General features: G+C 46.6%; 1 protein-coding gene across 3 annotated transcripts in view; it reads left to right on the top strand.

Annotated features, from left to right (window-relative positions):
• The window catches only part of HAT1 (histone acetyltransferase 1), a 326,654-nt gene that overhangs the window by 21,291 nt on the left and 278,798 nt on the right, over positions 1-26,565 (top strand). Inside the window, exon 1 of one of the 3 annotated variants that reach the window (XM_078681567.1) lies at positions 17,212-17,347. The exons of 1 other annotated variant lie outside the window; for it this stretch is intronic. In XM_078681567.1, coding sequence (XP_078537693.1) covers positions 17,341-17,347 — 7 coding nt within the window. In that variant the 5' untranslated portion in view covers positions 17,212-17,340. Of the gene's footprint in view, positions 1-17,211; positions 17,348-19,748; positions 19,813-26,565 lie in introns of those variants that run through there. One more of the 3 variants, XM_078681566.1, reaches the window with a different exon arrangement.

Genomic DNA, 26,565 nt, shown 5'->3' with positions numbered 1-26,565 from the left:
GTCAGCATGGAACGATCCGCTGTGCTCGGGGGAAAGTTTGAATGGGCCTGTGCGATCCCCAGAGCGTTTCTACCAAGCGGCCATGTTAGCCACGCCCCCCCCATGTGATCAACGGTTGGTCACCAGTTAGAAACCTTGACAGAGTTATCAATCAGGTTTGTCATTTCAGGGATGAATTAATCATTGAGGGGAATTTGCTTATGCGAAATGATTTGTTCATACCACCATAAGGACTTAAGAAGAAACTCATTCAGACCTCGAAAAATCCACTCACAATTACAAGTGAAATTTTAGCAGGTTGAGCTATTTTTAGCATTGACTAGACACTGCTGGCGAGTAAACTTAAGCTGGTAGAAAACAGGTGTTTTGTTCCTTCAGAAAGTGAATGAGCAATTAAGACTCCTTTAAATCGTGTGTTATCTTGACAGATTTGCCAACTGCTCAAGGACAGAGGTCAAATGTCAGTTTGTCTTTTTACTAATTGTTGCTTTTGTGTTCCTGGAAAATAGTGTTTACTTTTCTTTCTCTTATTACAGTTTTTTTTTTGTTTTTTTTGTTTTGCAAGACCTTTATTGCACATATTACATTTACACAGCAGCGTGCCTACAACCCGCTGACAGGGCCGGCTGCAAACGATTTGTAAGCAGTTAAGACATAGCACACAACAAACGATATTTACTAGCTCCTACTGATTTATGTCAAAGCAGACACCAACCGGTGCTCCAGACGCCACTCGCATCGCACAATAGCGTTGCACACAGTAAATGCGGTCTCATTTTGTGATTTTAGACAACCAACTTTTCAACACCCCAACAACCCTCCACCCCATACCACAGAAATCAGGTCGTGGCAGCATTTTGCAGTGCTTAAGATTGTATGACAAACAACAATCATTATCCAACTGTCTAATATCTCAAGAAAACATATCTCAGAACCCTCAATCATCCCACTCTGTGTGCAGAACACAGCCGTGGCGCACTCATAACTCAACCATACGTTCATGCAGCTATGACATCCAGAAAAAACGCGGAAGGAGGAAAGCACAGCACATATCCAGTACCCCGCTGCATTCGACCCCGCTCGCAGCACATTACACTGAGCCTCCCTCCCCTGCCGACGAGCCTCCATTGACACTGCCAGCACTGTCATCATCAGTCATGGAGAGCATATACATCGTATATGGGCCCCAGAAGTCACGTGGACGTGACCCTGCAGGAAGCCCCTTGTAATAGCAAACTAGTTGATCCCTGCAGAATGCCATATCCTGCAGCCACATCTGTACATCCGGCGCTCGCCTCCCTCCCCAGGCCATAGCCACTCTTCGTTTAGCAATCTGTAACGCCAATACTATCAATCGTCTGGAACTCGCAGGCACACCAGAGGCCAATCCCAACAAGCACAGTCGGATGTCCAGCGCCACCTCCGTTGACGTCATTTTAGAGAGTGTCTCGGTCACAGCAACCCAGAAAGCATACACTCGCGCGCAACCCCATGCCAAGTGTACAAAGTCCGCATCATCCACCCCACATCGAACACATTGAGACGTCTCTCGAAGCCCATACCTTACTAACTGAGTAGGCGTATAGTACCACTGGTGCAGAAATTTATAATGAATAAGGCGAAAGTTGCCATTGGCCACAAACCCCCCGGTCATAGAGCAACACTCAGACCACTCATCATCTGTTAGTGGTTCAGGCAGACATGCATCCCATCTAGCCCTTGCCGCCTCTGCGCCCCCCCCCTCGTCCTCCTGCGAGGCGCGGTATAACCTGGAGAGCAATCTGGCCTTATTCGGTGCAGTGTATAGTAATTGCAAGGCTCCCAGTGTCAGGGGTTCCTCCGGATATGTAGGATATAAAGCGTGTATGGCAGCTCAGAGCCGAGCATATATAAACGTGGACATAACTACGTTTGGGGAGCGATCCGTCATAGCCTGCAATGAGAGGAAAGAGGCACCTGGATAAAGTTTCCCAACCGTGTCGAGCCCCGCGCCTTGTAGGACCTGCAAGGCCCCGATCTCACCAGAGACCGAGATCTCTGTGTGATACAGCAGTGGCATGTCTGGGGCATATAACGGCAGTCGGTTTGCTCGTCTACCCAATTCTCGCCAGGCATTAGTAGTGGAGCGTACCGTGTCCACTTCCCCCTTCTCAAACACAGAGTGTGTGTTGACTATCATTGCTTTCAGTGGAATAGGCTGGACTGCACTAGCCTCAAGCGCTACATGTGGCGTGTACGGTGGGGCCGACAGCCAATAGGCAGCAAACTGCGCCTGGGCGCACAAGTAGTATAGTTTCATATCTGGGACGGCGAAACCCCCCAATTCATAGGACTTAGTCAAGATATCCCATTTCACTCTTGGCTTCTTACCGGCCCAGGTTAACGCTATCAACAAAGACTGCAGTCTGGCAAAGAAGTGCGATTTAAGCGGGAGAGGAATATTAACTATAGATATCAAAATTTCGGAAGAACGACCATTTTTATTAGAGACACTCGATCAGCGAAGGTGAGCGGGAGCCGGATCCAGCGTGCCACCTGGTCCTCTAGCCTAGAGATAGCTACTCCATAATTAGCCCGAATGTTTTCCTGACAGTCCCTATGTATCCAAATTCCAAGGTAACGCACCGGCTCCGTGGCCCACTCTAATGGGAACTCTAAGGGGAATGGGGCCGCTACGTCAGTGAGTGGTAGTATAATAGATTTCTCCCAATTAATGGAGAGACCCGAGTAATGGCTAAACCGAATAAATTCACGCAGCACGGGTTCCAGATAACGCTCAGGCTCTCGCACATATAGGACCATATCATCGGCGTACATGGACACCGCCAGAGAACGAAGTGGAAACTCCAGGGCAGCTTCCGCATATCTCTGCCTCAGCACACACGCCAGTGGCTCCATCACAAGGGCAAAGAGTAAAGTCGACAGGGGACAGCCCTGCCTGGTCCCTCGCCGCACAGGGAATGGAGCTGATACATGGCTGTTCACCCGCACACGTGCAATTGGATTGGTGTAGAGCAGAGTCACAAGCGACGTGAAAAAGAATGGCACTCCCATACGATGTAAGATCGCGATCATGTACCGCCATGCGACCGAGTCGAAGGCCTTTGCGGCGTCTAGAAGGACTGCCACCGCAGCCAAGTCCAGTTTGAGGAGATGTAACACCGCAAAGATGGCCCTCAAATTGTGAGTGGTAGACCGGAGAGGAATAAAGCCAGACTGATCCGGCAACACCATAACCGGGAGGAGCAGGCGCAGCCGGGCCGCCAACACTTTAGCAATGATTTTAACATCAGTGTTCATAAGGGACAAGGGTCGATACGATTCGCACTTATTCTGCGGTTTACCCGGTTTTGGCAGTGCAACCAGAAGCGCCTCTCTCATTGTCGTCGGGAATTGACCCCGCTCCACCGCCTCCTCCAGAACCTCTGCCAGGTGTGGTAGTAAAAGATCCACATACTCTTTATAAAACTCGGACGGCAACCCATCGGTGCCCGCTGCCTTGCCATTCGGCAAGGACGCTATCGCCTCCCTAAACTCCCCCTCGGTTATCTTATGCATTAGGAACTCCTGTTGACCCCTCGAGAGCCAGACCAGCGCTATATCGTCAAAGTATTGTGCAATTTCTTCCTCCCCCGCCGTCTCCTTATGCTCATACATCTGTTCATAATATTTGGTAAAACAGGTCAAAATACCAGTCGCACTAGTGACAGTGGTGTCCCCGTCCTCTATTTCCTGCACTGCACAGTGTCTAGCCCAAGGGTCTTTTATTCGATCCGCCAAACCTCGCCCCGGACGTCCCCCCTCACCATAGTAACGCGCTCTTGTCTGTTTGGAAAGAAATTGAACCTCCTGATCCGCTAGGTCGTTGTATTCAGTGACTTTTAAACGAATACTGGCCAGCAAGGACTCCTCAGGATGTTCCTCCAATTGTCGTTCAAGCAACAACAATTCTCTCTCCAACTTAGCCATTGCATCCCTCAACGATGTAAGCACACTCGACTGCAGGCCAATGCACGCTCCCCTAATGGTCACTTTGAAGGCTTCCCACACCATGCACATACTATCAACAGATCCAACATTTTTAGCAAAAAACTCCCCAATAATCGTTCTCACGCAACACCAAGTCAGTTAAGGTACCAGCCGAAAGTCTCCAAGAGAAAGGGGCTGGCGCACGTGTCAATCGCCACACATCCACCATTCCAAGCCCTCCCATTCCATCTCTCACTGCAGCAGCCGCTCTCTTGTGCGCATAAGGCCTATCATGTTTCCTGTCCATTGCTCCATCTAGAGTGACATTCAAATCCCCCCCCACAAATTATAGCCGATGGAGTCAGCAGGTAAATCTTATTCCACAGATTAACAGAAAAATCGGGGTCATCAGCATTGGGGCCATAGAGATTAATCAGCGTAACCAAAGTACCACATAGTTTGCCATGTAATATGATATATCGACCATCCACGTCAACTTCTTCATGCAGCGATACAAACGGTACATTTTTTTTGATCAGAATCATAACTCCGCGTGCATACGCTGAGTAACTCGAAGCCAGCCTGACGCCGGCCCACTGTTTACCCACAATGTCAACCGCCCTTCCCCTAAGATGTGTCTCCTGTATGAAAGCCACCTGTGCTCCATGCCTGTTCAGAAATGCCAACATTTGTCTAGTTTTCTGCGGACGATTCAGACCCCTCACATTCCATGTAATAAAATTAAGAGTACCTCCCCTATTCATATCTCCAAACCTTGATTGTACCCTGTAGACAATTGAACAGGCCTAATGCCCCACAGAGAATGCAAAGCATACAGTGAGTAAACATACAAGCATCAACAGGTAACGCCGCACATGGAAGGCCATAAAGGTACCACGATGGATTCGGTTCCTGTCCCGTCCAATCCAACCCCCCTCCATAAAGCACCAAACAGCTCACCCTGACCCAAAAACTCAAAAAGCCCAACATCCCCCCTCCACCCACTTCAGCACCCCAAACTTGCCAAAGCCGCTCCCTGCCCCCCCAACCCCCCAACCCCCAAATCCCCAACCATACAACCATCATTGTGTGGGGAACTCCCATGTGTCGGGGGCGTAGTGACACACAGCCCTCGCTAGTAAACTAACGAAGAGCAGACCGTAGAAGCCATGTATACATCCCACTCCTCCCACCCCAACCCCGCAGCTGCTAGGATAGCTAAAATTCCGTTCACCACAGCGTTCGGTAAACAGTTTAGGAACAGCTCCAATAGCACCACTATGCCTCACTTAGGTCATGTCAAATAAACAACGCCTCAGTACAGTTCCCAATATCCCTTAAACAGCTCACTAAAGGTCGTGCCAATACCGCATAAATCCTCCACAACTTAGCCACCCCCCGGTGCAGTTTTTCAATGACACCCGGACAACTGGCAGAGCAATATAACATATGTGCAACCACGAAAATCCCAGTGAGTGTACCATTCGTCACAGTCAGAAGTGACTGTCAACCAAGGCGCGGTCAGTGAGAACAGAGTTCCCTTAGGACAAAGTGCGTGATCAGAAGGCAGTAAGAAGTCGAACAGCCTGAGTCCGAATGACATCCCCTCCAGCAGGACGTGGAACCCAGCCAGTCGGCGAGAACAGCAACGCGATCACTTAAACCCCCTCCTCCTGCAGATCTTCCTCCCCATCCTGTGCCACATTTGAATCCCTTTTAGGTTTTTTCTGCTTTTTGGCATAATCCATAGCTGCCTTGGGTGAGGCGAAGATTTTATTATCCGAGGGGGGCCCAATCCGAAGCCTGGCCGGATACAGCATGGCGTATGGGATGTTTTCGGCGCGAAGGAGCTGTTTCACCAAGGCGAATTCCTTTCTCGCTGTCTGCACCGCTACTGTGAAGTCTGGATAAAATTCAAGTTTATTTCCCTGATACTCCACAGTACCCTTCTCCCGAGCAAGCCGCAGGATGACATTGCGATCTTTATAGTTAAGAATACGTGCAATGAGGGGACGGGGCTGCGCCCCAGGCACCGGTCTCTTCGCCAAAGAACGATGTGCACGCTCCACAATGAACACACGCGACAGCTGGTCAGCCCCAAAAATGTCAACCAACATACGTTCCATGAAGTCCTCCATTCTGCCCACATTTGTAGATTCCGGCAGGCCCGTGACGCGGATGTTATTGCGTCTGGACCTCCCTTCCAATTCCTCGTTCTTTGCCTGGATGACCGCCAAGACACGTTCCTTGTTAAACACCTTAGTGGTCACCGTAGCGAGGCCGTCCTCTGTGGCAGACACCCTTTGTTCCACTTCGCCCATCCGCTCATTTTGCTGGTCAAACTGTGTCGCCATGTGGTCGAGCCTGTGATTGACCGCTTCCATGGTTCCCTCTATGGACTGAAGGGTCTTTTGCATTGCCACCAGTGTTGCCTCCAGGTTAGGAGTACCACCTACTGCCCCGGTAGTCTCATTGTCAGGAGGGGCCTGTGAATTGGACATCGCTGTCTTTTTGGTCTCAAAGGTAATTTTGGGCTGGTTCCTCTCTGGCCTACCCATGTCGACGCACAGGGTCCTCAGTCTGTCCCAATAGCCGTCAGCCGAGTGTAGATCGCCTCCCAGGGACCCTCTCAACGCAGTTCTAGCTAGTATTTACTAGCCGGTAAAGGCAGAATGCACCCGGCCTCTCCCGCCGTTAGATGAGTAACTGTCCATTCAGGGACAAAGGGCGCCAAAGCTGTAGGCCCGGGCTCCTCACGCGACCCGATTCACAGCCCAACCGGAGCTCCGCTGCATAGATGGAGATCCCTGGTGCGTGTTCGGCCGTTAGCTCACCCCCAGCACTGAGTCGCCGCCAAGGTGTGTGCCCCGCCCGCGTCCCCGCCAGGCACGGTTCGCTCGATGTGGCCTAGTGCGGCCCAGCGCCACCTCCGCAGCCCCGGACTCGCCTAGAGCCCCACCCCACTCACCGCACGCAGCTGGGCCGAGCTCCGGGCCACCAGCTCTCCGCTCTCTCCCGTCTCGCCAAGTCTCGGTTCCGCTGTCACTAGCTCACGCCAGCGTCCCCCTGTCAGCCTCGATGATCCAGTGGAAGGCACAGCAGATCCGCAATGCAGCCGCTAGGGTCCAACCGGAGGGCCGCCCACCTCCAGAGCCAGTCCCGATATAGCGCGCCACCGCCAGGAAAGCAGGTCCGGCGTCCCACTCGGCAAGAAAAAGGTGACTCACTTTGCGCCGTAACGCTGTAGAAGGCGATCGCCGCCGGGTTGGTCAGTGTAGGCCGCGGGATTCAAAGGATATTAATAGGATATGTAACGGTCTCGGCAGAGCCTCACATAAGTGCGGCCATCTTGCCTGGCGCCCTCTAGCGCCCCCTTCTCTTATTACAGTTAATGCTTTTTGTCAAGTGAGCTGACAATAATTGTGAAACAAAATGCAGTAAAAGGTCAGTTTTCTTTCTCTAAAACAACATTTGACCAGCTTATAAATGAATAGTACAAGTAGATCAGAAATTATGAAAGAACTTTTTGGGGGATTTAGAAGTGTGGAGGAATACAAATCATAACACTTTACTTGGTGATGTGCAAATGACAAATATTTGCAGAAACTTTATTTCCAAACATTGTACACTATATAGTTAAAACCACAAGTCAGTGACAAATTCTGCGGCCATTTCAATGTGAAATCTGCTGATTGCAAATAACAGTGGGATGCTACTTTATGCTTTAGTTATGTATTGATTAAAAGTGATAGTATTTTTAAATTATTTTTATTAAACAAAAGCATCAGCAAGAATCACAATACAGAGGTCACGGTCACATTGCGGATGATATAGCAGGGGTTACAAGGATAAATGAATCACAAATGGAAGGGAACTTTCACGGGGTGGGGGGGGTCATCCAACACAGCATGCCTAGGTGGCGTACGAATGTCTCCTCTGTAGCTATTCCAGGGTCCCCACACCAGTGACCACTTACGAGGGCGTCCCCTTGCGAGGTATGTAGTTTTTTCCCTGAACATACACCAATCTAAATCGTTTTCCCACACTTCCAGGGTGGGAGGTTGTTCGGCTCCCCATAGCTGGGCAATGTTTCTTTTCGCTAGCATGAAGCCCAACGTGGACCATTGCGTCTGTGAGGTATTCAGGTCAGTAGGTTCCCATATGTTCAAGAGGCACCTCCTCGCCTCCGGTATCAAGGATACCCCCAACACCCTGCGCATGGTTTTGTGTATTTTGTGCCAGTATGAGGTGATGTATTCGCATTCCCAGATGATGTGTAGAAATGTGCCTGTAAGGCCACACTTCCGCCTACATAGACCATTATCAGACAGTCCCATGTGTACAAGTCGAGGTCCCGTGACATAAACCCTGTACAATATCTTAAGCTGAACCAGCCTTAATCGAGCTGGGATAGCGACCTCTCTTGGGGAAGAAACAGCCTTCTGCCAGTCCTCGTCGTCAAGTTCTATTCCATCTTGCACCCACCTTTCTCTCAGTGTCCCAAGGGGGTCAGCTCTGTGATTATTTAGCTTCTTGTAGATCAAGGAGATCGTTTTTTTGGGGAGGTGACCGTCAAGAATTTTATCCTCCAAAGGCGAGGCCTCTGGGGGATCGGCATCCCCGGGCAGTGCGGCATGAAGCGAATGCCGGACTTGTGCATAGCGGAAGTATTCGGTGTTAGTTAGAGCGTATTCCGTCTGCATTTCTTCAAATGATTTAATCCTCCCCTTGCCCCAGATATCTTTAATGGTGGAGATTCCAATAAGGTCCCATTTATTGAACCGCTTTGTCATCCACAGCCTACCTAACCTCTCTGAGTGCCAGAGCGGGGTAGCCTTAGTCAATTTATCTCTCCAACCCAGGGAACTTGATGCATTGTGCCAGATACGAACAGTGTGTGTGGTCGGCCCAGTTAAATACAGTTTCGTCGGCCTTGAGTACAAGGCCCTGCGATACCCACCCCCGGGAAGAAGCCATTTATCCATAGCATATCCTAGGTCTCCTATTGGGCCATGTGTGCCATGATTGATCGCGGCCAGCTGAGAAGCCCAATAATATCGCTTGATATCAGGGAGGGCGATGCCCCTGTCGTACCAGGGAAGCGTCAGCTTGTTTAGAGCAATACGGGATCTGCCCTCCCACAGGAGACTACGCTGCAAACTTTCGACCTCATGAAAGTAACTAGCAGGCACAGCGTCAAGAGTATTCTGAAGGGCATACAGGAAGCGGGGCAACACCATCATTTTAAAGAGGGCTGCTCGGCCCAATAACGAAAGCGGGAGCCTCCTCCAGTTAGCAATATCACTCCGAAGCCTCTGCAACGGGCTAAGAAGATTTTGGGCATATCTGACCTTTGGGTCAAGAGAAATAAAGACTCCCAAGTACTTGAAACCTTCCGTATTAACTTGTATGGGACAGTTTCACGGAGGTACCGGGGGGTCCCCACTCAATACAAATAAAACCAATTTCCCCCAGTTGATTGAGAGTCCCGAATTTCTCCGAAAGGAGGCCAGGACATTGAAGACCACACCAAGGGACTTTCAGAGAGAGGTCAGGTAGAGCAGAATATCATCTGCGTATGAAGATACTCGATCCACCCAGTCCAGGGACCACCGAATGCCCCGAATGGATGGCTCTCAGCGCAACCAGGCGGTAAGAGGCTCCAAAGCAAGTGAGAAAAGGAGGGGGGACAACGGGCAGCCCTGTTGGGTGCCCCGACCAAGCAGAAATGATGCAGAAGCCCTATTGTTAACAACTATTTGGGCCAGCGGTTCGGTATGCAGCAGTCGTACCCAACTGATAAATTCGGGGCCAAATCCAAACTTGGCCAAAACCGCCTACAAATAGGGCCATTCAATAGTGTCGAAGGCCATGGTTGCATCGAGTGAAGCAATTACCGCTGGCTCGCGAAGAGTATGGGCTCTGGCTATTACCCCATGCAATCTGCGGAGATTAGGGGCCGTGTTTCTGTGGGTCATGAAGCCCGATTGATCTGGGTGGACTAGCTCACTAACGACCTTCACTATTTTATTCGATAGGAGCTTGGCCAAAATCTTAGGTTCGGCATTTGATAAAGAAATAGGCCTATATGAGGCGCAATTAGTTTTGACCTTGCCTTCCCTATGAATGACGACCACCGTAGCCACTCTCTGGTCCCTAGGCAGTGCCCCCCTATCTCTAGACTCGATATACATGTCTTTCAGGTAAGGAGCCAAATTATCAGGCTTGAGTTTATAGAGTTCAATAGGAAGCCCGTTGGGGCCTTTCCGGGGTTCAAGGACCGGATAGCTTGAGCAATCTCGTCCGTTGTGAATGCACTATCCATAAATTCCCTATCATCGGGGGAAAGACAAGGGAGCTGTATATCTCGAAGTAGCAATTGGGAGTCAGCCTCCGACTGAGGCGAAACAGAAGTGTAAACTGACTGAAAGTATTCCGCAAACCTGTCCACTATGTCTTGGGGGTCAGTAAGCGATGCTCCATCCTCCATGAGGAGCTCCGGGACCAGGCGGCAAGCCCAATCTCTTTTGTCTAACCATGCAATAAGTTTCCCTGCCTTATCCCCCAGATCGTAGAGCCTGCCCTGCTGCTCTCTACCAAGAGCCTTGGCCCTGTCAGTTACTAGTGCCTTGTAGTCATGTTGTTTGAGGCTCAAGAGATTAAGTTTGGCATGTGTCACTCCAACTCACCCTCCAGCGCACCAATTTCAGTCTCCAGGTCAACCACTTCCCTATTCTTCTCCTTTTTTGATCCCGCTATCAGTGAGAGCGTCTGACCCCTGATAACCGTTTTAAAGGCTTCCCAAAGGGACCGGGAAGAGGACACCGACCCCTCGTTGTTGGTGAAGTATTCGTCCAGAGTTTTGATGAGGTCTTTATGGATTTTGGGATTTTGTAGATACCATGGGTTGATGGGGGCCACCCTTCCTGCCGTATCCCGAGTTATGATCACGTGGATCCACAGGGCAGAGTGGTCTGAAATACCCCTGGCCAAATGTATGGCTTCAGTAATGTAGGATGCCTGAGCGGCGGGGACTACACAGTAGTCTAGTCGGGAGAGACTATTGTGTGCCCCGGAGTGGAATGTGTATTGTTTTCGATCAGGGTGAAGTAGTCTCCAGCCTTCGACTAGGCCCATGGAATTCATTAAATCAGGCAGCCACCGCATTCCGGGTCCTGTTTCCCGCGGAGGATGTCTGTCCTCCGCGGAAACCCCCCACCCCGCCCACTGGGCCTCAAACTGCCCACTGAAAAAAGAAGAGTGCCTGTCGCCCTAACTATTCATAAGAAAGAATACAAAAACACTTAGGGGGTAACAGTCAGCGAGCCCCAGTCTGTGTCCCACCTTATATAATAGTTGGTCCAGTAAAATGTCTATTTTGCAAAGTAGCATACATCTTGGGCACCCATCTCACTATTCAAAATGCCCGACCCCCAACCACCCCCCTTCCAAACCAATCAAGTGTCCAACCGGCCTCAGGTTCAAGAAGGCTGAGTGTCCGCACCACCGCCATCTCCTCTGTCCGCAGGGGCCCGTGTTCCCCGGTATTCGAGCCACTCCATCACCGCCTCTGGCTGATCAAAAAACCATGCTCGGCCCTCCGCCTCGACCCTGATGCGGGTAGGGAACAACATCGAGTATTTCATTCCCCTTTCCCTCAGCTCTCGCTTCATCTCCTTTGCTTCTGGACTCTCTGCGTGAAGTCCGGGAAGAGGGAGATGGTAGCATTTTCATACTTGAGTGGAGCATTGGCCCTAGAGCTCTGGAGGACAGCGTCTCTGTCTCTGAAGTTGAGGATTCGGGCCAACATCGGCCGAGGGGGAGCGCCCGGCATGGGACAGCCGCCCGGGAACCTGGGTGCATGCTCTACAACAAAGAACTTGCTGAGGCCCTTCGGTTTTAGGTGCTTAAGGATGAGGTCTTCCACGAATAGGTCGGGTGCTTGCCCTTCTGACTTTTTTCAGCACACCTAAGATGCGTAGATTATTACGGCGTAGTCGGCCCTCGTAGTCATCCAGCTTGAGGTCAACAGTATCGCGAGATTCCCGCAGTTCACGGACCTCCCTTTGTAGTTGTGTGACTTCTTCCACCAGGCTGGAAGCCGTGAGTTCAACCTGTTTCACCTTCTCGTTGAGTTTTCCCATATCTGCCCTGATCAAGTTATGGTCAATAGCCATGGAGTCCATTTTGTGCTCTAGTGATTGCGTCCAGCACTTCTTTCAGGGAGAGCTCAGGTTCCTCCCCAGTCGGGGTATCTTTCACCGACTCTTCAGAGAGCCGCCCCCGTTGAGCATCTTTGGCGACAGTATAGTGGTCCAGTTTGTTGGACTGGACCATTTTCGAGCCCTTGGCCCCGGGACCTTTCACTCGTTCCATATCAAACACAGCAGGGCCAGCTGAGGGCCAGCAAACATGTTCCGACCGTTGATCCGCCTTACACAACGCACCCAGTCTCAGGCCAACAGCTCAGCACCCCAGACGGTCACCGGGGCCCAGTGACAGCAGATTTTGCCCTCAATGCACCCTTTAGGGTGAGCCGGCAGGGTCTCAGCCCCCGCTACGCACCAATATGCCCAGGGGGCTCCGCAGGCGCACACCGCAGGACTCAGACCATCTCACTGCAATACTTGTAGTGCCGGGGGCCTCCGCCAATACTCTACCCCCACCACCCAGCACACCGCACCTCCAACCTGTAGTCATTATTACAATCCAAGGGCAGGTACACTCAGCCCGCCGGGCACACACCCAGGCCAGTAGAAATAGAACGGGAAGGCGGGAGGGTTTCACGCAGCTCACCCAACCTGTCCAATAACTGTTCCAAGCCCCACCAGGGGTTCAGTGCTTCACTATCCCGAAGGCAGGCTGCACAACTATGGAGCTGGCGGGCAATGCTCCTCTTCGCACCTCCTGGATCAGTGCGCCACAACTTGTGTCACACGCCCCGATGCAGGTCGAACCCCGGCCCCACACTGGCTCACAGTTCTTCTCCGAGGGCAAGCAGGGGGGCAAGCAGCAGCTACAGACAGGGAGGGCGACTGCCTCTGGAACCCGGCAGCCGCCACCCCAAAGTCCACTGTTGCACTCGCGGCCGCCGCCGCAAAACCACCGTTACCGGCTCCTCCACTGTTAGGGGATAAGTGTTCCACTGCACAGCCCCGACACAGGCCCCACGAGCAGCAGCGGACCGGTTCCAGCATCGGAGACAGGGCCCCCGACAGGGCGGACCGGAAGTGGCTGCCGCGGGCCGGGCCGACATTGTGGACCCCGGCTTCACGGCCCAAGCAGGGATCGCCTCCAGATACGGCCGCAGCTCCATGAATCCAGCCGCTCCTGACACCGGAGCAGGGAGCCCGGGCCCCGCTATCATACGGGCACCAGGTGATGCGGACTGGACTGCAGGATAGACATTCAGGATCGACAAACGGGCTCACCGACCACGGAGCTCGCACACTACGCGGCCATCACGAATCGTGCTCGGCCACGCCCCCCAAAAGTGATAGTTTTTAAACATGACGTGAGAGACATTCCTGGCCAAGCCCTGATGAAAGTGCATTTATGAACTAAGAGGCAAGTCTGCAGTCATGTACATCTTAAATGTGGCTAGATTTGCATTCTATATGGTGCTAATGTTTAGTCTATTATATCAAACAAAAGCGTTTTCTGTACACCAGACGTGCTGAACTTGCGTATTTGAAGGTGCTCTCATATGCGATGAAGAAGAAAATGGCATCTCATTGAATTAAGATACTCACTCAGGATCACATAATTTGAAACCAATTATGGGTCCAGAGCATTATAATTAGGTAGAGTAGATTATTAAAGTCACTGGACCTGCAGGTCATAACATTTTGGGGATTTTTCAAGGCCTGTCATTGCTTTAGTACATGAGCGTCATCCTGGTTCTACTGCCACTAAAAACCTGCCGAGGAAACATTATTGGGTGACGGGCATGGACTCTGAGGGAGATCTGCATGTGGATAATTGTGTGGAATGTCTTAAATCAGATACACATTGGAAATGTTTGAAAGAGGAGATACATATGGTGGAAATTCCAAACAGACCATGGTCAAAGTTGGCCATTGATTTTGCAGGGCCAAACGTGTTTGGAACAAGGAATGCGTTACATAATTGTTTTGACGGATTACTATACAAAATGGATACATTATGAATTTGTGGACATCACAACTGATAGAGAAATTGATTTTATGGAGGAAATATTCTCTAAGGAGAGGGTAAACTAGTATTGTGGTGTCAGATAATGGGAAACAGTTAACTTCCCAGAGGATGTCATTGTTTTTGCGAGACATGGGGTTAAACAGAAGACACCTTTATATAGTTCATCTGCAAATGGACTTGTGTAGAGGATAAATAGGTTTATCAAAGAGGGAATACAAATGGCAGTTGCATCAAATCTATGTGTGCAGAAATGTATTCGGTACAAGGTTTTTACTTACCACAATACGCCTCATTCTGTAACTAGGTTTATACCATTTTATTTGTTATGGGGTACATCAGTTTGTACTACTCCTACACCCATGTTTCACAGACAAAAGGATATGATAACAGATGTTATCAGGGATGAGAATTTACATGTCAAGGAAAAAATTGAGGAGGAATTAAAAAAGGATAAAATGTATCATGATCATGTCAACAGAGGTAGATCAAAACAAATTGTGGTTGGTGATGGGGTCATCGTTGTAAAACCTATAAAGACACAGCAAGGTGAAACGAAATCCTCAAACCCTGTTTGTGTGGTGAAGGTTTCCAGTAGTGCAGTTCTACCGGAAAACAAAAGTTGCTGGATTACATGTTGTGTGGTTCTACTCAAACCAGGACAAGAAAAAATTATTAATGCTGATATAGGAAAAATTATTTTGATGGTTATAACTATACGGGGATGGTGAATTTACTGGTACATCTGTCAATTCTGAAAATGACGATGGGTGTAGTAGTAATGGCATTAAACAACAAACTGAAAGTTGTAATGAGCGTCAGTCTGTTATACTTTGTTCAAAACATAGTGGAAGAAGAATTGTTTTTCCAGCAAAGTTTACTGACTATGTAGTGCTTTAATTATTAAGTTCTCGCTTTGGTGTATTTTTTATTTTGTTTTGTTAAGGATAGAGATGTTGTATTAGTGAGTTATGTATTGTAATGGAACGGATCCATTGTAATGTTCCATAATAGAATTGGTAAGTGTTAATTCTGGAGTGTGGAATGTTGGGGGCAGATGAGAGACTTTCGTGGGGAGATAAACTGCTTTTGTCTGGCATTCCTGTGGAGCTCTTTCTCATGAAATAAAGAAACTTCTTCAATCCTCTGTTATCAAAGTACACATTTTTTATTGATCTGGATCTCTTCTGAGATCAACAATATAAGTGTGTACAGTAAATATCATTATTAAAAGCCATTGTTAAAACAGTGGTAAAAAAGTCTTACAAAATGTAAACAAATGATAGTAGACAAATTCATTCAGCGGTATCGTATTAAGTCAATCAGATTGTTGGTTCTCAAAACATTATATCTGAAGCAGAACTGTTTTCTAAAATGATGTTGAGCCTCAACCAAAAGTTTACTTGGGCAGATAAATAAAATGTGCTAAATCTTGGACACCTCAATTAATTACAAAGGTCACAGGAAACTAATTCATCAGTTGTTTCTACCCATTGTTTAATAAAGTCATTTAAAGGGAGGTTCCTTAATCGAAGCATGAGTATGCATTGTCCCAATCTATGGTTTAGTGAACATCTGAGATATTTTTGGCTGATTTTATACTCTATTTTGGCTTTACAAAGCCTGTAATGAGATAACTGAGAACAGTGTTCCTTATCAAGTTCAAAACGTAATCTTGGGATTGATTTTTTTTAAAAAACCTTCAATAATGCTGGTGACCAAGATAGCAAAGATGAAGGAGCACTGAAAGGGCCCTAGAGCTATCTCAAGATTTTCTCTCAAAGTAAATTGGCTTATACTATCCTTAAATGGAGCTCTTGTGGAGCCGTCGGGAACATGTAGTAAATTGTACGCCCATCTGATTACATTTGCTAAGGCTCTAGTATATGAACTAACTACTGATAGTTCAAGGCATAGCATTCGAATAGGCGCGGCTTGGCTCATGGTGGTAATCTTATGTAAAAACTTCCCTTTCTTAAGATTTAGAAAAGACCACTTTTTTATTGGAATATATTCTAGTGCATAGATTAAAATCAGGGGACTCTTAACACGATAAATTTCAAGGAGGGGATAAACATGTCTATTTGCTGAGGATGAATAAAATCTCTTCATAGCACTTAAGTTGGCTATGGCCTTAAGATCCAAATACTGGAGATGGGGATTGGATTCTAATGTGACTCTACTTTAAATAGGTGCACGTCTTTACAACTTCTAATGGTCTCCCCCGAAACTTCCAGACAAAATGAGGGGAACGTCTCTTTATTCCTAAATGGGACCACTTTTGTTTTGGAGATGTTTATTTAAAAAAATATATATATTTCTGTATACTCAAAAAAAAGAGCATCCATATTACGCTGAAGACTGATAGGAGTACGGTCGAAAATAACCACGTTGCCTGCGTACATTAAAATATGAAGGTTTTTGGATGCTATTTTTTGGGTTTAGATATTTACTTCTAAGTGGCTTTGTCACAGGACACCCACCGTACGTCCAAACCGTAGCTTTCTTTTTTGTTAAAGAAAACATTGTAATATGACACTTTAGTGCCACTGAATCAAGTGAAATAATCCACAATGCACTCAAGTTATAAATGAAAGGGGGGCTCTGAGTCAATGGTTGTTATCTGCTTTAAGGTTGGAAGCGTATTAACAATTAAGTCAGTCAGATATTCTGTGCTTTGAATATGCTGCTGGTGTGCACTGGACTTGTTGAATATGGACGGTTACGTCTGTGCGCGTACTCAGATGGTGGGCTAATTCCTTAACACAGTAATGTCATTCCATATAATGTTACAGGGTTCAGAAGCTCGCACCTTACATCACAGCCTCCTCGGAAACATTCGAAAGTTAACTCCTTGTTGGCATGAGTTCGGGCGAGTTATCGCCTCCGTTTTCTCCAAAGTTGCGTGCGGTTGCAAATGTATAGTACCAAAGGGAGAACAACATTTCCGAAAGCTTTGTAAACTATCTGTGCCAAAGCCCGCAAACGCCACATGTTCCTTCCAAAACGTGCAGTCACGACTAGCGGGCTCGGCACTCTCTCCTCTTTCCTGCCCTCTCATTCTGGTGCTGAGCTTTAGGAGGCGTTTGTTTTTCCCAACACCGCCGGAAGTACGTCAGGTGGCGTCCGGAAACGGAGCGCGCGCGGCTGATTCGCTCTTCCTGCTGGCTCTGGCTTAGTTGCTACCAAGGCGCTCAAATGGCGGGTAAGTTCCTGTTGTGGGAAACAGAAGGTACCGTCCTCGCGGCAGCCTGATCCTTTAAGAGACTGGTCGCTTTCGGACAGTGGTGCTTGCAGCTGTAGGGCTGGCTTGGAGGGCGTGGAACAAGAGGGCGCTGCAGAGCTCCCGCCATCTGACAGCACCTAACCCGGCTGCGCGGGAAAACAGCCCCCCTCGACTCCCCACGCCGACTCAACCGGGCCGCGTGTACACTCTTTATATATCCCTCTGCCGCCGCTACTCAGTCTGCGGTGTGTACTTATTGCGTCACTCGTTTCCATGCATGGGGCAGCACAAACTGTTATAGCAGCACGAAAAGTGACGGAGCAGGTGTTTGTTCCCAGCCACGGTTGAACCCTCACCCATATCGATGTTGTGCCCCTCAATCACCTGGGAGCCAATCGGAACTGGCCTCAGAGCCTTCACCTGCCAATCTCGTGTTGGTCTCCGCTTCTCTACTTGTGGCGTCTTGCACATCAACAGCCATTCACACGTGGTGGCCTCTTGTCACTCGCCTAGATTATGGTCTCGTCCCTAGTTCACGGTGCCCTCCCTACGCATCAATGGGTACCCTCCCATTCACCTTGCTCCTCCGCACTTACGAATCACGTGTGGTTTGTTTACGTACCATCACTTACCCACGATTTCTTCTTCACTGTCCCTCACCCGAGGAGTGTTCTGCCTCTCGGCTACTGAGTACCCTCCTCCCCAGCCAGGATATCCCAGACAAGTGTCGCTCACCTGTGGTGACCATTCTTCTCGCACCCAAACCATTCACCTGGATTAATATCTTTAATTTGGATTTCATTCCAACTGAATGTTGCCTGTAAACCATAATCTCCAGAATAGGAGGCTTAGCTGTCCGACTAGACTTTCTGTTGAAGTTGACTTGGGTTGATTTGCATTTAGTTGGCTACTGTTGGTAGTCGCGCATTGAGCCAACAATGATGGACTGGAATGTAACCAGAGTAATTTCTAGTGGTTGAGATTAAAGTATTCCATCCATCTCGTTATTTTATTTATTATATTTTTCAGTAAGCCGTTACATTTCAGCAGAGCCCAGTTGTGCAGCTTATTCTTGGCAATGTATTATGAGGACAAAGTTATAGCCTTTGGAACATGCAGTGCATCATTGCTATTTCGAGTTTCCTACTTTACCAAAGTATGTGATCTTGGGTGAATCGTGCTCCCACTGTGCCTCTGTCTCCTAATCTGACAATAGCTAACAGCTTTGATTAAACACTTGAGAAGTCTACTTCACTTTGGAGATTAATTACGTTCAACATATCTAGCCCTTTTCTTGTTTATGAATAATATACTTCGTGTCAGTCGTCATAACTTCAGTTGGTGCCTATGTGGTTGTGTGCAATACATGAACCATTTATATGTATCTTTCTATATTGCTTACTGCATTTCTCAGTGCTTGCAGTTTGGTTCTTCATACCTCACAGCGAGGGGTTGGAAGCATAATTACCCCATGGCAAGTTGTGATGTATATTCATTCCTCAACTATCAGTTTATTGAGCCGTTCGTATAAGTTAATTATAATTTCAGGTGCATATGGAATCGGCTGTACTATGCCAAGTGTTAATTTTTACATTCAAACATCTGCACTGCAAATTTTAAATTCATATGATGACACATTTTAGTACCATTCTGAACCCTTGTAGATGATTCGTTCTATGATTTGGCAATGAGTGGTGTATGTTGTCGTTTGATACTCAATGCGGCTTGGCTGATGCATCTTATTTTTGTGTTGATATTGTTGCATTTCCACAACTTTTGTAGTGTGAATGATGTTGTAGGTGAGTCTCATGTTGTCTATGAACTCTTGTTGAAGGCAAGTTTGAAATTACACTGACTTTGTGAAGAATTCATTAGTGTTCCTTCAGCATATTTAAGTGCTTGAGACAGGGTCGATGCATTCTTATTCACTGTTTCAAGTACCTACGATTATACATGATATATATTTTGTGCGGTTGACTTAAGCATTGTCCTTATAAGGAGACCATCCCCATATATCAGTTTGACATTTTAAAGAACCCAACTGCCACCTACCCTGTGTGTTCTGTCCTCTTTGTTTGCACCCATGAAGAAATCAAAACCCACAAAATATTTATTTGTAAAAGCTGTCCAAGTAATTTCTCCAATGACAAAATACATAGTGATTGGCTGCAAACGTTTTCCATTGTATGTTTATTTGGTTCATTTTCGTTTATTTTAACATTATCTGTGAGACAAGACCTCCTCATTTTCGAGTCATGATTGATATTTTTCAATATTTGATTAAGATGAGTTATAGGACCCACAAATAGTTTTAACTCGCCGGCTTTACTGTGATGTTTGTTTTACCATCTTTCACTTCTCCATCCATTAAGAAGGCCTCCAACATCATTGTCCTCCATAAGAAGCCATGTTCCGTCTATATTCGCTTCCTAGCCGGTATCGTGGTAAGTCTGGCAATATAGAATACATTCTAACTAGGGATGAGTGATCCTTTTAACGGTGCCTTTTCAATAGGGAACTTCTGTGTTTAGATTAAACATCTTACTACTTTCTCTACATTGCTCAGCCAATTTGGTCCCATTAACGTTTTTTAAGACATTAAAATATTTATAAAACACTCTTAAACCACTAGGCCTAGTTTTAATTGATTGTGGATTGTTCATTTTGCATTCTAAATGTTTGAGTGCTTACCACTTCAGGTATTAGTAAAATAGTATGCAATGACACTATTCATTAAAACTTGGAAGCTATACAAAAACGCACTGTGTAAACGAGGTCTTGCATGACCACTCTTTTGGTCTTATCTAAAATAAACTCAGAATAAACTGGAGACTTAATTTGGGTGCTGTGCATAATAGTGACGGATAGTGACTATTAGTGTTTTTAAACTAAATGAATGCACAGCTACTTCAAGGGAAAATGTTTGTTATGGGTTATTTATGTGTAAATGGAAGACCTCTATGTTTCCAGAAGGCAAGATTTGAGCACTATAGACTGATCATTTGAGTGCTCGAGACTGATAGACCAACTGCATGGAAAGATGGAGCTCCAAGTGAACTAGTGTGCATATTGGCAAACTGTAGTTCAACAGTTTTTGAAAAGGATATGTATCGCTGTTCTAGTAATTTGAATAGAGGCTGCTGGAGAACATAGAGGCCTAGTCCGGTTATGGATGAAGGAAGTAACAAAAATGTAACCTAAAAAGTTTAGGTTGGGAGATCAGAGGGGAAGAGCATCACCGGAAGATCTCCAGGCCTGTTTGTGGTGTTCTAGCTGTCCCTCCTCCCTCCCCCTCCCAGGCCAAAAGGCCATGAGGGCATTGGAGGATGAGGCTGAAGGCACCTTATTGCACAGCGGCTATTGCATAAGTAAACGTCTCTTGATACCCACGATATCAGTATCAGTGCTCATTTCCATGTGTAATAGGGAACATTTACCTGTCTATTGTCATGGTATGTGACCAAACTCGTGTACATGTGCTATGTATGTTGTTAGTGTGGCGCTGTAGGGTGGTATTGAGTGGCAATGCATGTGTGCGAGTATGGGAAAAGCTTTTAGGTACGTGATGTGCTCAATGGTCCATTTTGATGCAGTGAGAGATAGTCTGCTAATTTGCCACATCCCTTAATGGCCCCAGGCTACCACCAATACATGCACACACAGACCATCATAGCAGGCCCAGCTTTCAACGCCATACTAGTATCTCTCGGACCGTCTATAAATCCTACATGACTGGTCAAACTTGGGCTAATCACCCGTTCATTGTACCTATAATATTTGACAAAACAGACCTCTTTCACAAGTGACAGTGGCTCATCTTCATTGCTTCTCTCTCTTTTTGCAAAGGGTGTACATACTTGAACATGTTCTCTTTCATCCAGTGCCCTCACTTGCACCCACTCTCCTATTCTAAACCCCCACTCACTTTTCACTTCCATTTTTATTCTTCAGCAGGTTCCCAGTGATTCCCAGTGCAGTTTTCCAGAAGGATACATGACAGGGGGCGGAGAAGGATGCGTAACCACAAATATTTTAATAAACTTACTTTTCTGCCCCATAAAAATGTCTTCAACTTTCTGTCCGCTCTTTCCTCAACCTTTGTGGTGTTTTGCAGTGGCTCTCCAAATTGGCGAGCAGTGTATATCCTGGCAGCTTAGTATCTAATGTATTACTTGGATCTATTTTTTGCTTTTGCCAGATTCATTTTATACTCTTTATTAATACATATATTTGCTTGAAACTCCCAGATTTATTGGGGAAAAAAACATATATGCACACACAGGAAAACCCCGGCACTGCTGGTCACTTTCACCTTAGTTGGGCCGGTGCCAGGCCCTGTTTACCATATTCCAAGAAAGTGTATACCATCTATATCGATACACACGACTCGCACTCCAGGGTCGCGTTTATCCAAGTAATATGTTTACTTACAACGGCAATGCAGTTGGACCTTGCAGTCTTTTTCAAAAGCCAAGTTGTCCATGACCACACACCATTCAAATAGTATGAATTGGTAAACAGAGAAGACAGACAACATTTTCAGATAGGGGATGGTCATTGAAGCCAGACTTCATTCATGTTGAAATACATTTAGTAAAATCTGCCCCTTCTGTTTTATACCAACAAATCGTTTGGAATCAAATTACGAACATCATTTTTGCACCTAAACCAAAGAATCAGCATAAAAATATTCTTATTCTTGGTCGTATTTGCGGGGCAATAATGTATATGCTTGCACAGGAGTATACAGGAGTTACTGCATTCAGTGGCATGTTATTTGTAGTCTCAAATCCAACTGCAGTATTAAATTTAATTCAATTTCAGATTCTGCTATAATTTAGACATAAATTATGTGCAGTGTGCTCTTTACCCTCTGTTTTCAATATTTAATAATTTGATAAGGCACATGCCTTAAAAAATGATTAAATATTGAGAACAGAGGGTAAAGAGCGCACTTCGGCGTAATTTGTTAATAGGCATCCCGCATAGGAATGTTGATTATGATTATCCCGTTTGTTGGAATTTCCTTCTTGATTTTCAATAGGTTGAATATTCAACAATGATGAAATACATTGTTCCCTACAATATATCGAGTATGAGGCTGGTCGCATACTTATGCAGAATCTAAAATGGAATAACATTTAATTCAAACTGAACTTTTTTTTTTTTTTTTTTGCAGTGTGGGTAGCTGTGGGTTTTGATCCCTAGCTTAGGTGGCACCTAGGAAAACTTAGCAAACCTGCATTTCTTTTAAATCTAGACACCCGTGGAAATTCAGAGTGGGGTGAATCGAGTCTCTCACCAGGTTTTTTTTACCCAAAAACCCTTGCAAACCTCAAACATTGATACAAATACACATTTTCCTCATATTTTGTGTGGAAAACTTCAGTAATCTGCTTGGAGTCACAAATGTAATACCACCCAGCATTTCCCCAAGTTCCCGGTTCAAAAAAAGTACCTCACTTATGTGGGTATACCTAGTACCTGCAACTGGAAAGAGCCAAAAATGCAACATGGACCCATCACATTTTTCCACAGAAAACCGAGCCTCTTTTTTGTCTCAATCTGAACATCTGTGGATTTTGGGCTCTAGCCTGTGATGTAAAGAAGGCCCCCTGCAGTGTGGGGGGAGTGGCAGAGTTTCTTGTTTTGAAGGAGGGAGGGGGCTCTCACTCTCTAAGCCATGCCATTGCATGCCTTAAAAAATGTGTGCAAGGCATGGAATAAGAAATAGTTAAACACTCTGGAAATCCACTCTGCTTTACTGAGCAGGCCCCTGCATCGTAGGGAGCCTAACTGTTCAGGGGGCCCTATTGAGCCCAAAACCAATGAATATCCATGTGCCCTGTGAAATGCTTGGGTCCCTCATCACATTCTGTAGGGGGGTGCCATATTGAGTTATGCCACTGGCCCTAGCTCAGCTAGCACATAGGGAAACCTAGCAAACATGCACGTTTTGACAAAACTGACACCCTGGGTGACTTGTGTAGCAACCCTGCCAAGACAGTGCATTACTGGACCCGTGAAAAACTCTACTAGGAGTAAAGCCTGGTGTGCCACAAGGATTGCCACATTGCCTAACTGCTACTCTTAAGGAACTGCTTTCTGCTTTTCTGAATTGCCCTGTTGTCTGATCTGTCTTTCTGAGGACAAGGACTGGACCCATCTCACTTGAAAGTAGAGTGACTCCAATGGCTTGTCCCCTGTTCTGAAGTCTCAAGGCCTCCAACTCTGCTAAAGCACCTGGACTCTGCCATCTAGAAATCCTGCCCTGCCAAGTGGTGACAACACAGTCCTGGTACCTTGAAAGGTGATTTCTGCTGTCCAGTAGCATCAACATCGGCGGAGTGACGACTTTGCAGTGATTGGCATCAACGCATTGCCTCTTCACTGCAATTGACAATATCATCTCTACAGGCTGCACGGCTTGACACATCGCCTACATCGTAAAGGGTTTCAAAGCTGTAGCCTTCCTTGACTCTGCAGATAGACGCCAACGCTTCCCATCCATCCACTGGATCGACGATGATGCAACACCTTGGTTGCTCCTTGCATCGAGTCTTCAACGCTTGCTCCATCCAACGCACTTGGTCAGTGGGACCTGCCTGAGATCTGTAGCCGTCCTGCCTTCCTGCCATCGCAGTTGGCCTGAACCTTCGATTTACCCTGGTCTAGCGTGACCCCCAAGTAACCTGTGGAGCTATTAACTTCTAAGCAATATTTTTGGTCTACTATTTAAAAATACATAACTCCAGTTCTACGTATTGGATATTTGTTCTTTTGGTCTTGTTTTACTCATAACATTATACTCTATTTTTCTAAACCGGTGTGGAGTATTTTTGTGGTTTTATTTTTCATTGTGTTACTGTTTGTATTGCACAAATCCTCTACACATTGCCTCTTTAGATAAGCCTGCCTTCTTTGTCCCAAGCTACCAGAGGGTGAGCACAGGTTATCTTTTAGTGTGTATCTAGGTTACTCTAACTAACTTGGGTTGTGGTCCCTACTTGAACAGGGTGCATCATTCAGCCAACTAAAGACCCAGTTGCTAACACCAACTTTATCAGTTCTTGACTCTTGCCAATTCTATTGTAAATTACTTTTGAAATGTCCTATTTCATAGCAAAACAGGATGAAATAGTTTGAAACTGTTCTGAATTAAGTTATTCTCTTTTTACTATGCAAGCAGGGCACAGACCAAAAGTGTCAATGGTATACGTGGACTATTCTTCAGAACACGTTTATTCTGCACTCAATTTCACCAATGGTTATTTAATAAAATTTGCGCAGTAAGAAAATTTGCCTTTATCATGTGTAATTTGCAGCACTTAAAACACGTTTTATGTAGTTCTTTCTTCCTTCTCTTTCTGGTCTGCTTTCCTTTCTTTGTTTCTTTCTGGTTTTCTTTCTCATGCCTTTCATATTGCTTCCTTTCCTTGTTTCTTGCTTTCATTCTTGTTTTTGGGGGGGGTTTGGGGGAGTTTTATATAGCGCAAACTCGACTCTAAGGTATCAGGGCGCTTTACATAAGCACCAGTTGCGTTACAGATGGACACATGCATGTTTTTGTTATGCGAAGGGAGATAAACTGATTTGCCCATAATCACAGGCATGTTGGGCATCCCTGCTGAAACCAATTCGGTTCCCCAGTTTCAAGGTCGACTGCTCTAACTGTTAGGCCGCATCCTTAGACCACAATCTTGCTTTTTTTTTTCCTTCTTCCCTTTTTCCTTTAATTTCTTTTTCTTCTTTCTTTTTTTCCAACTTTGTTGCTTTTTCTTTCTGTTCTTTCTTTCTTTTTGCCTTCCTTCTTTCCATCTTTCCTTACTCCTTGTTTTCTTTTATCTGTTTTTTGCTTTCTGTCTTTGTATCAGTTTTCTCATGCTTTCTTCATTCTTATTAGCTTTCTTTCCTGCTCCCCCACCCCTCTTTCCAGATTTCTTTCTCTGCTTTCTGTCTTTCTTTACTGCCTTTGGTCCTCTTACCTTCTTTCTTTTCTGATTAATCTTTTATTTTTTCTCTCTTGCTTACTTTTTTGCCTTTTATGGCTTCTTGCTTGCTCTCTTGCCTTCATGTCTTCTTGCTTTATTTTCTTTCTCAAAGGCAAGAGGCAGGCTGCCAGTGGCAGAACTATTGGCTTGTTTTTAGGTCTGTGTTAGCTAAGACCTTTTGATTTTACTAAAGGTATGTGAATGACATATTAGTCATAGGGATTTTCAGCCACCCTTCATGCATTTGTCTGTGGTGGCATCATTCATGTTTTTCTCCAACCCACTCTAGATTACATCAAGGGGAAATGAGGCAGCCGACTTCAGCCATTGTCTGACTCCACTATGAGTTGTAGCATGCTGGTCTTTCACAATGAGCGCATACACCTACAAAGTTGTTCCCTTCTGTGCCAAGGTGTACTTTTGTATTTTTAGGTCGAGGGACCGTCGCACTCACTGCAAAGCAGTGAGGGCGAAGTCCCGAAGATTTAATGTTTTGGAGTTAGGGGGCTTGGAACCCGCCTCTCTCCTCCATTGGCTGGCTTCCTAAACGGAGGCCAGCCATTGGAGGAGAAGGGAGTCACTCCAATAAAGCCCCATCTCCTTCGGATTCGTGGGCGTGTTTTTTTGCGTTCTTTCGCCTGTGACGTCATCCGTCACTCAGAACGCCAAAAACACCCCCCCAAAATTTTCGGAGCTTTGCGGCCTCTTCCCCCCCCCCTTTCCCTCAGCCCGCAGCTCTCCTTCGTCCCGCTCTCCCTGTCAGTGCTCTGAGTGGTGATTTTAATTCTGAAAAACAATCCAGTTATGTGTGCGTTGTTTACATAGTCACTATTTCGTTAGGGTGTCACAGAACTGGGCATTAAGTGGTTCTATAAACAAAGAATCGTGCTCTGCTGCGACTGTCATTACCCTGCCCATGTGTCAGAGCAGGGACTTGTATATTACTTTTATGAAGCAGGCTTGTGTGCGCCCACTGCGAGGGCTGCAATTATGCTTCTGTGTTACAGAACAATTCAATTGTCTAACGTATGACCGTACTGTACTACCGCCGGCTCCTGCTCCCCGGGACCGGGGTCTGGGCTCAGCATCAGGCCATCGATGGAGACCTCGAGCCGCTTGGCGCCCACCACCGCCATGTCCTGATGCGCTCAGAGCCGGGGGCGGCGGCCACGTACCTACACCCGTCTCACCCCGACCCTGTCTGTC

Source organism: Lissotriton helveticus, chromosome 3_1 (assembly GCF_964261635.1).
Source record: "Lissotriton helveticus chromosome 3_1, aLisHel1.1, whole genome shotgun sequence".
In the NCBI taxonomy this organism is placed as follows: Eukaryota; Metazoa; Chordata; class Amphibia; order Caudata; family Salamandridae; genus Lissotriton; species Lissotriton helveticus.
The sequence above is the reverse complement of the archived record's forward strand: the minus strand, read 5'-3'. Positions and strand labels throughout refer to the sequence as shown.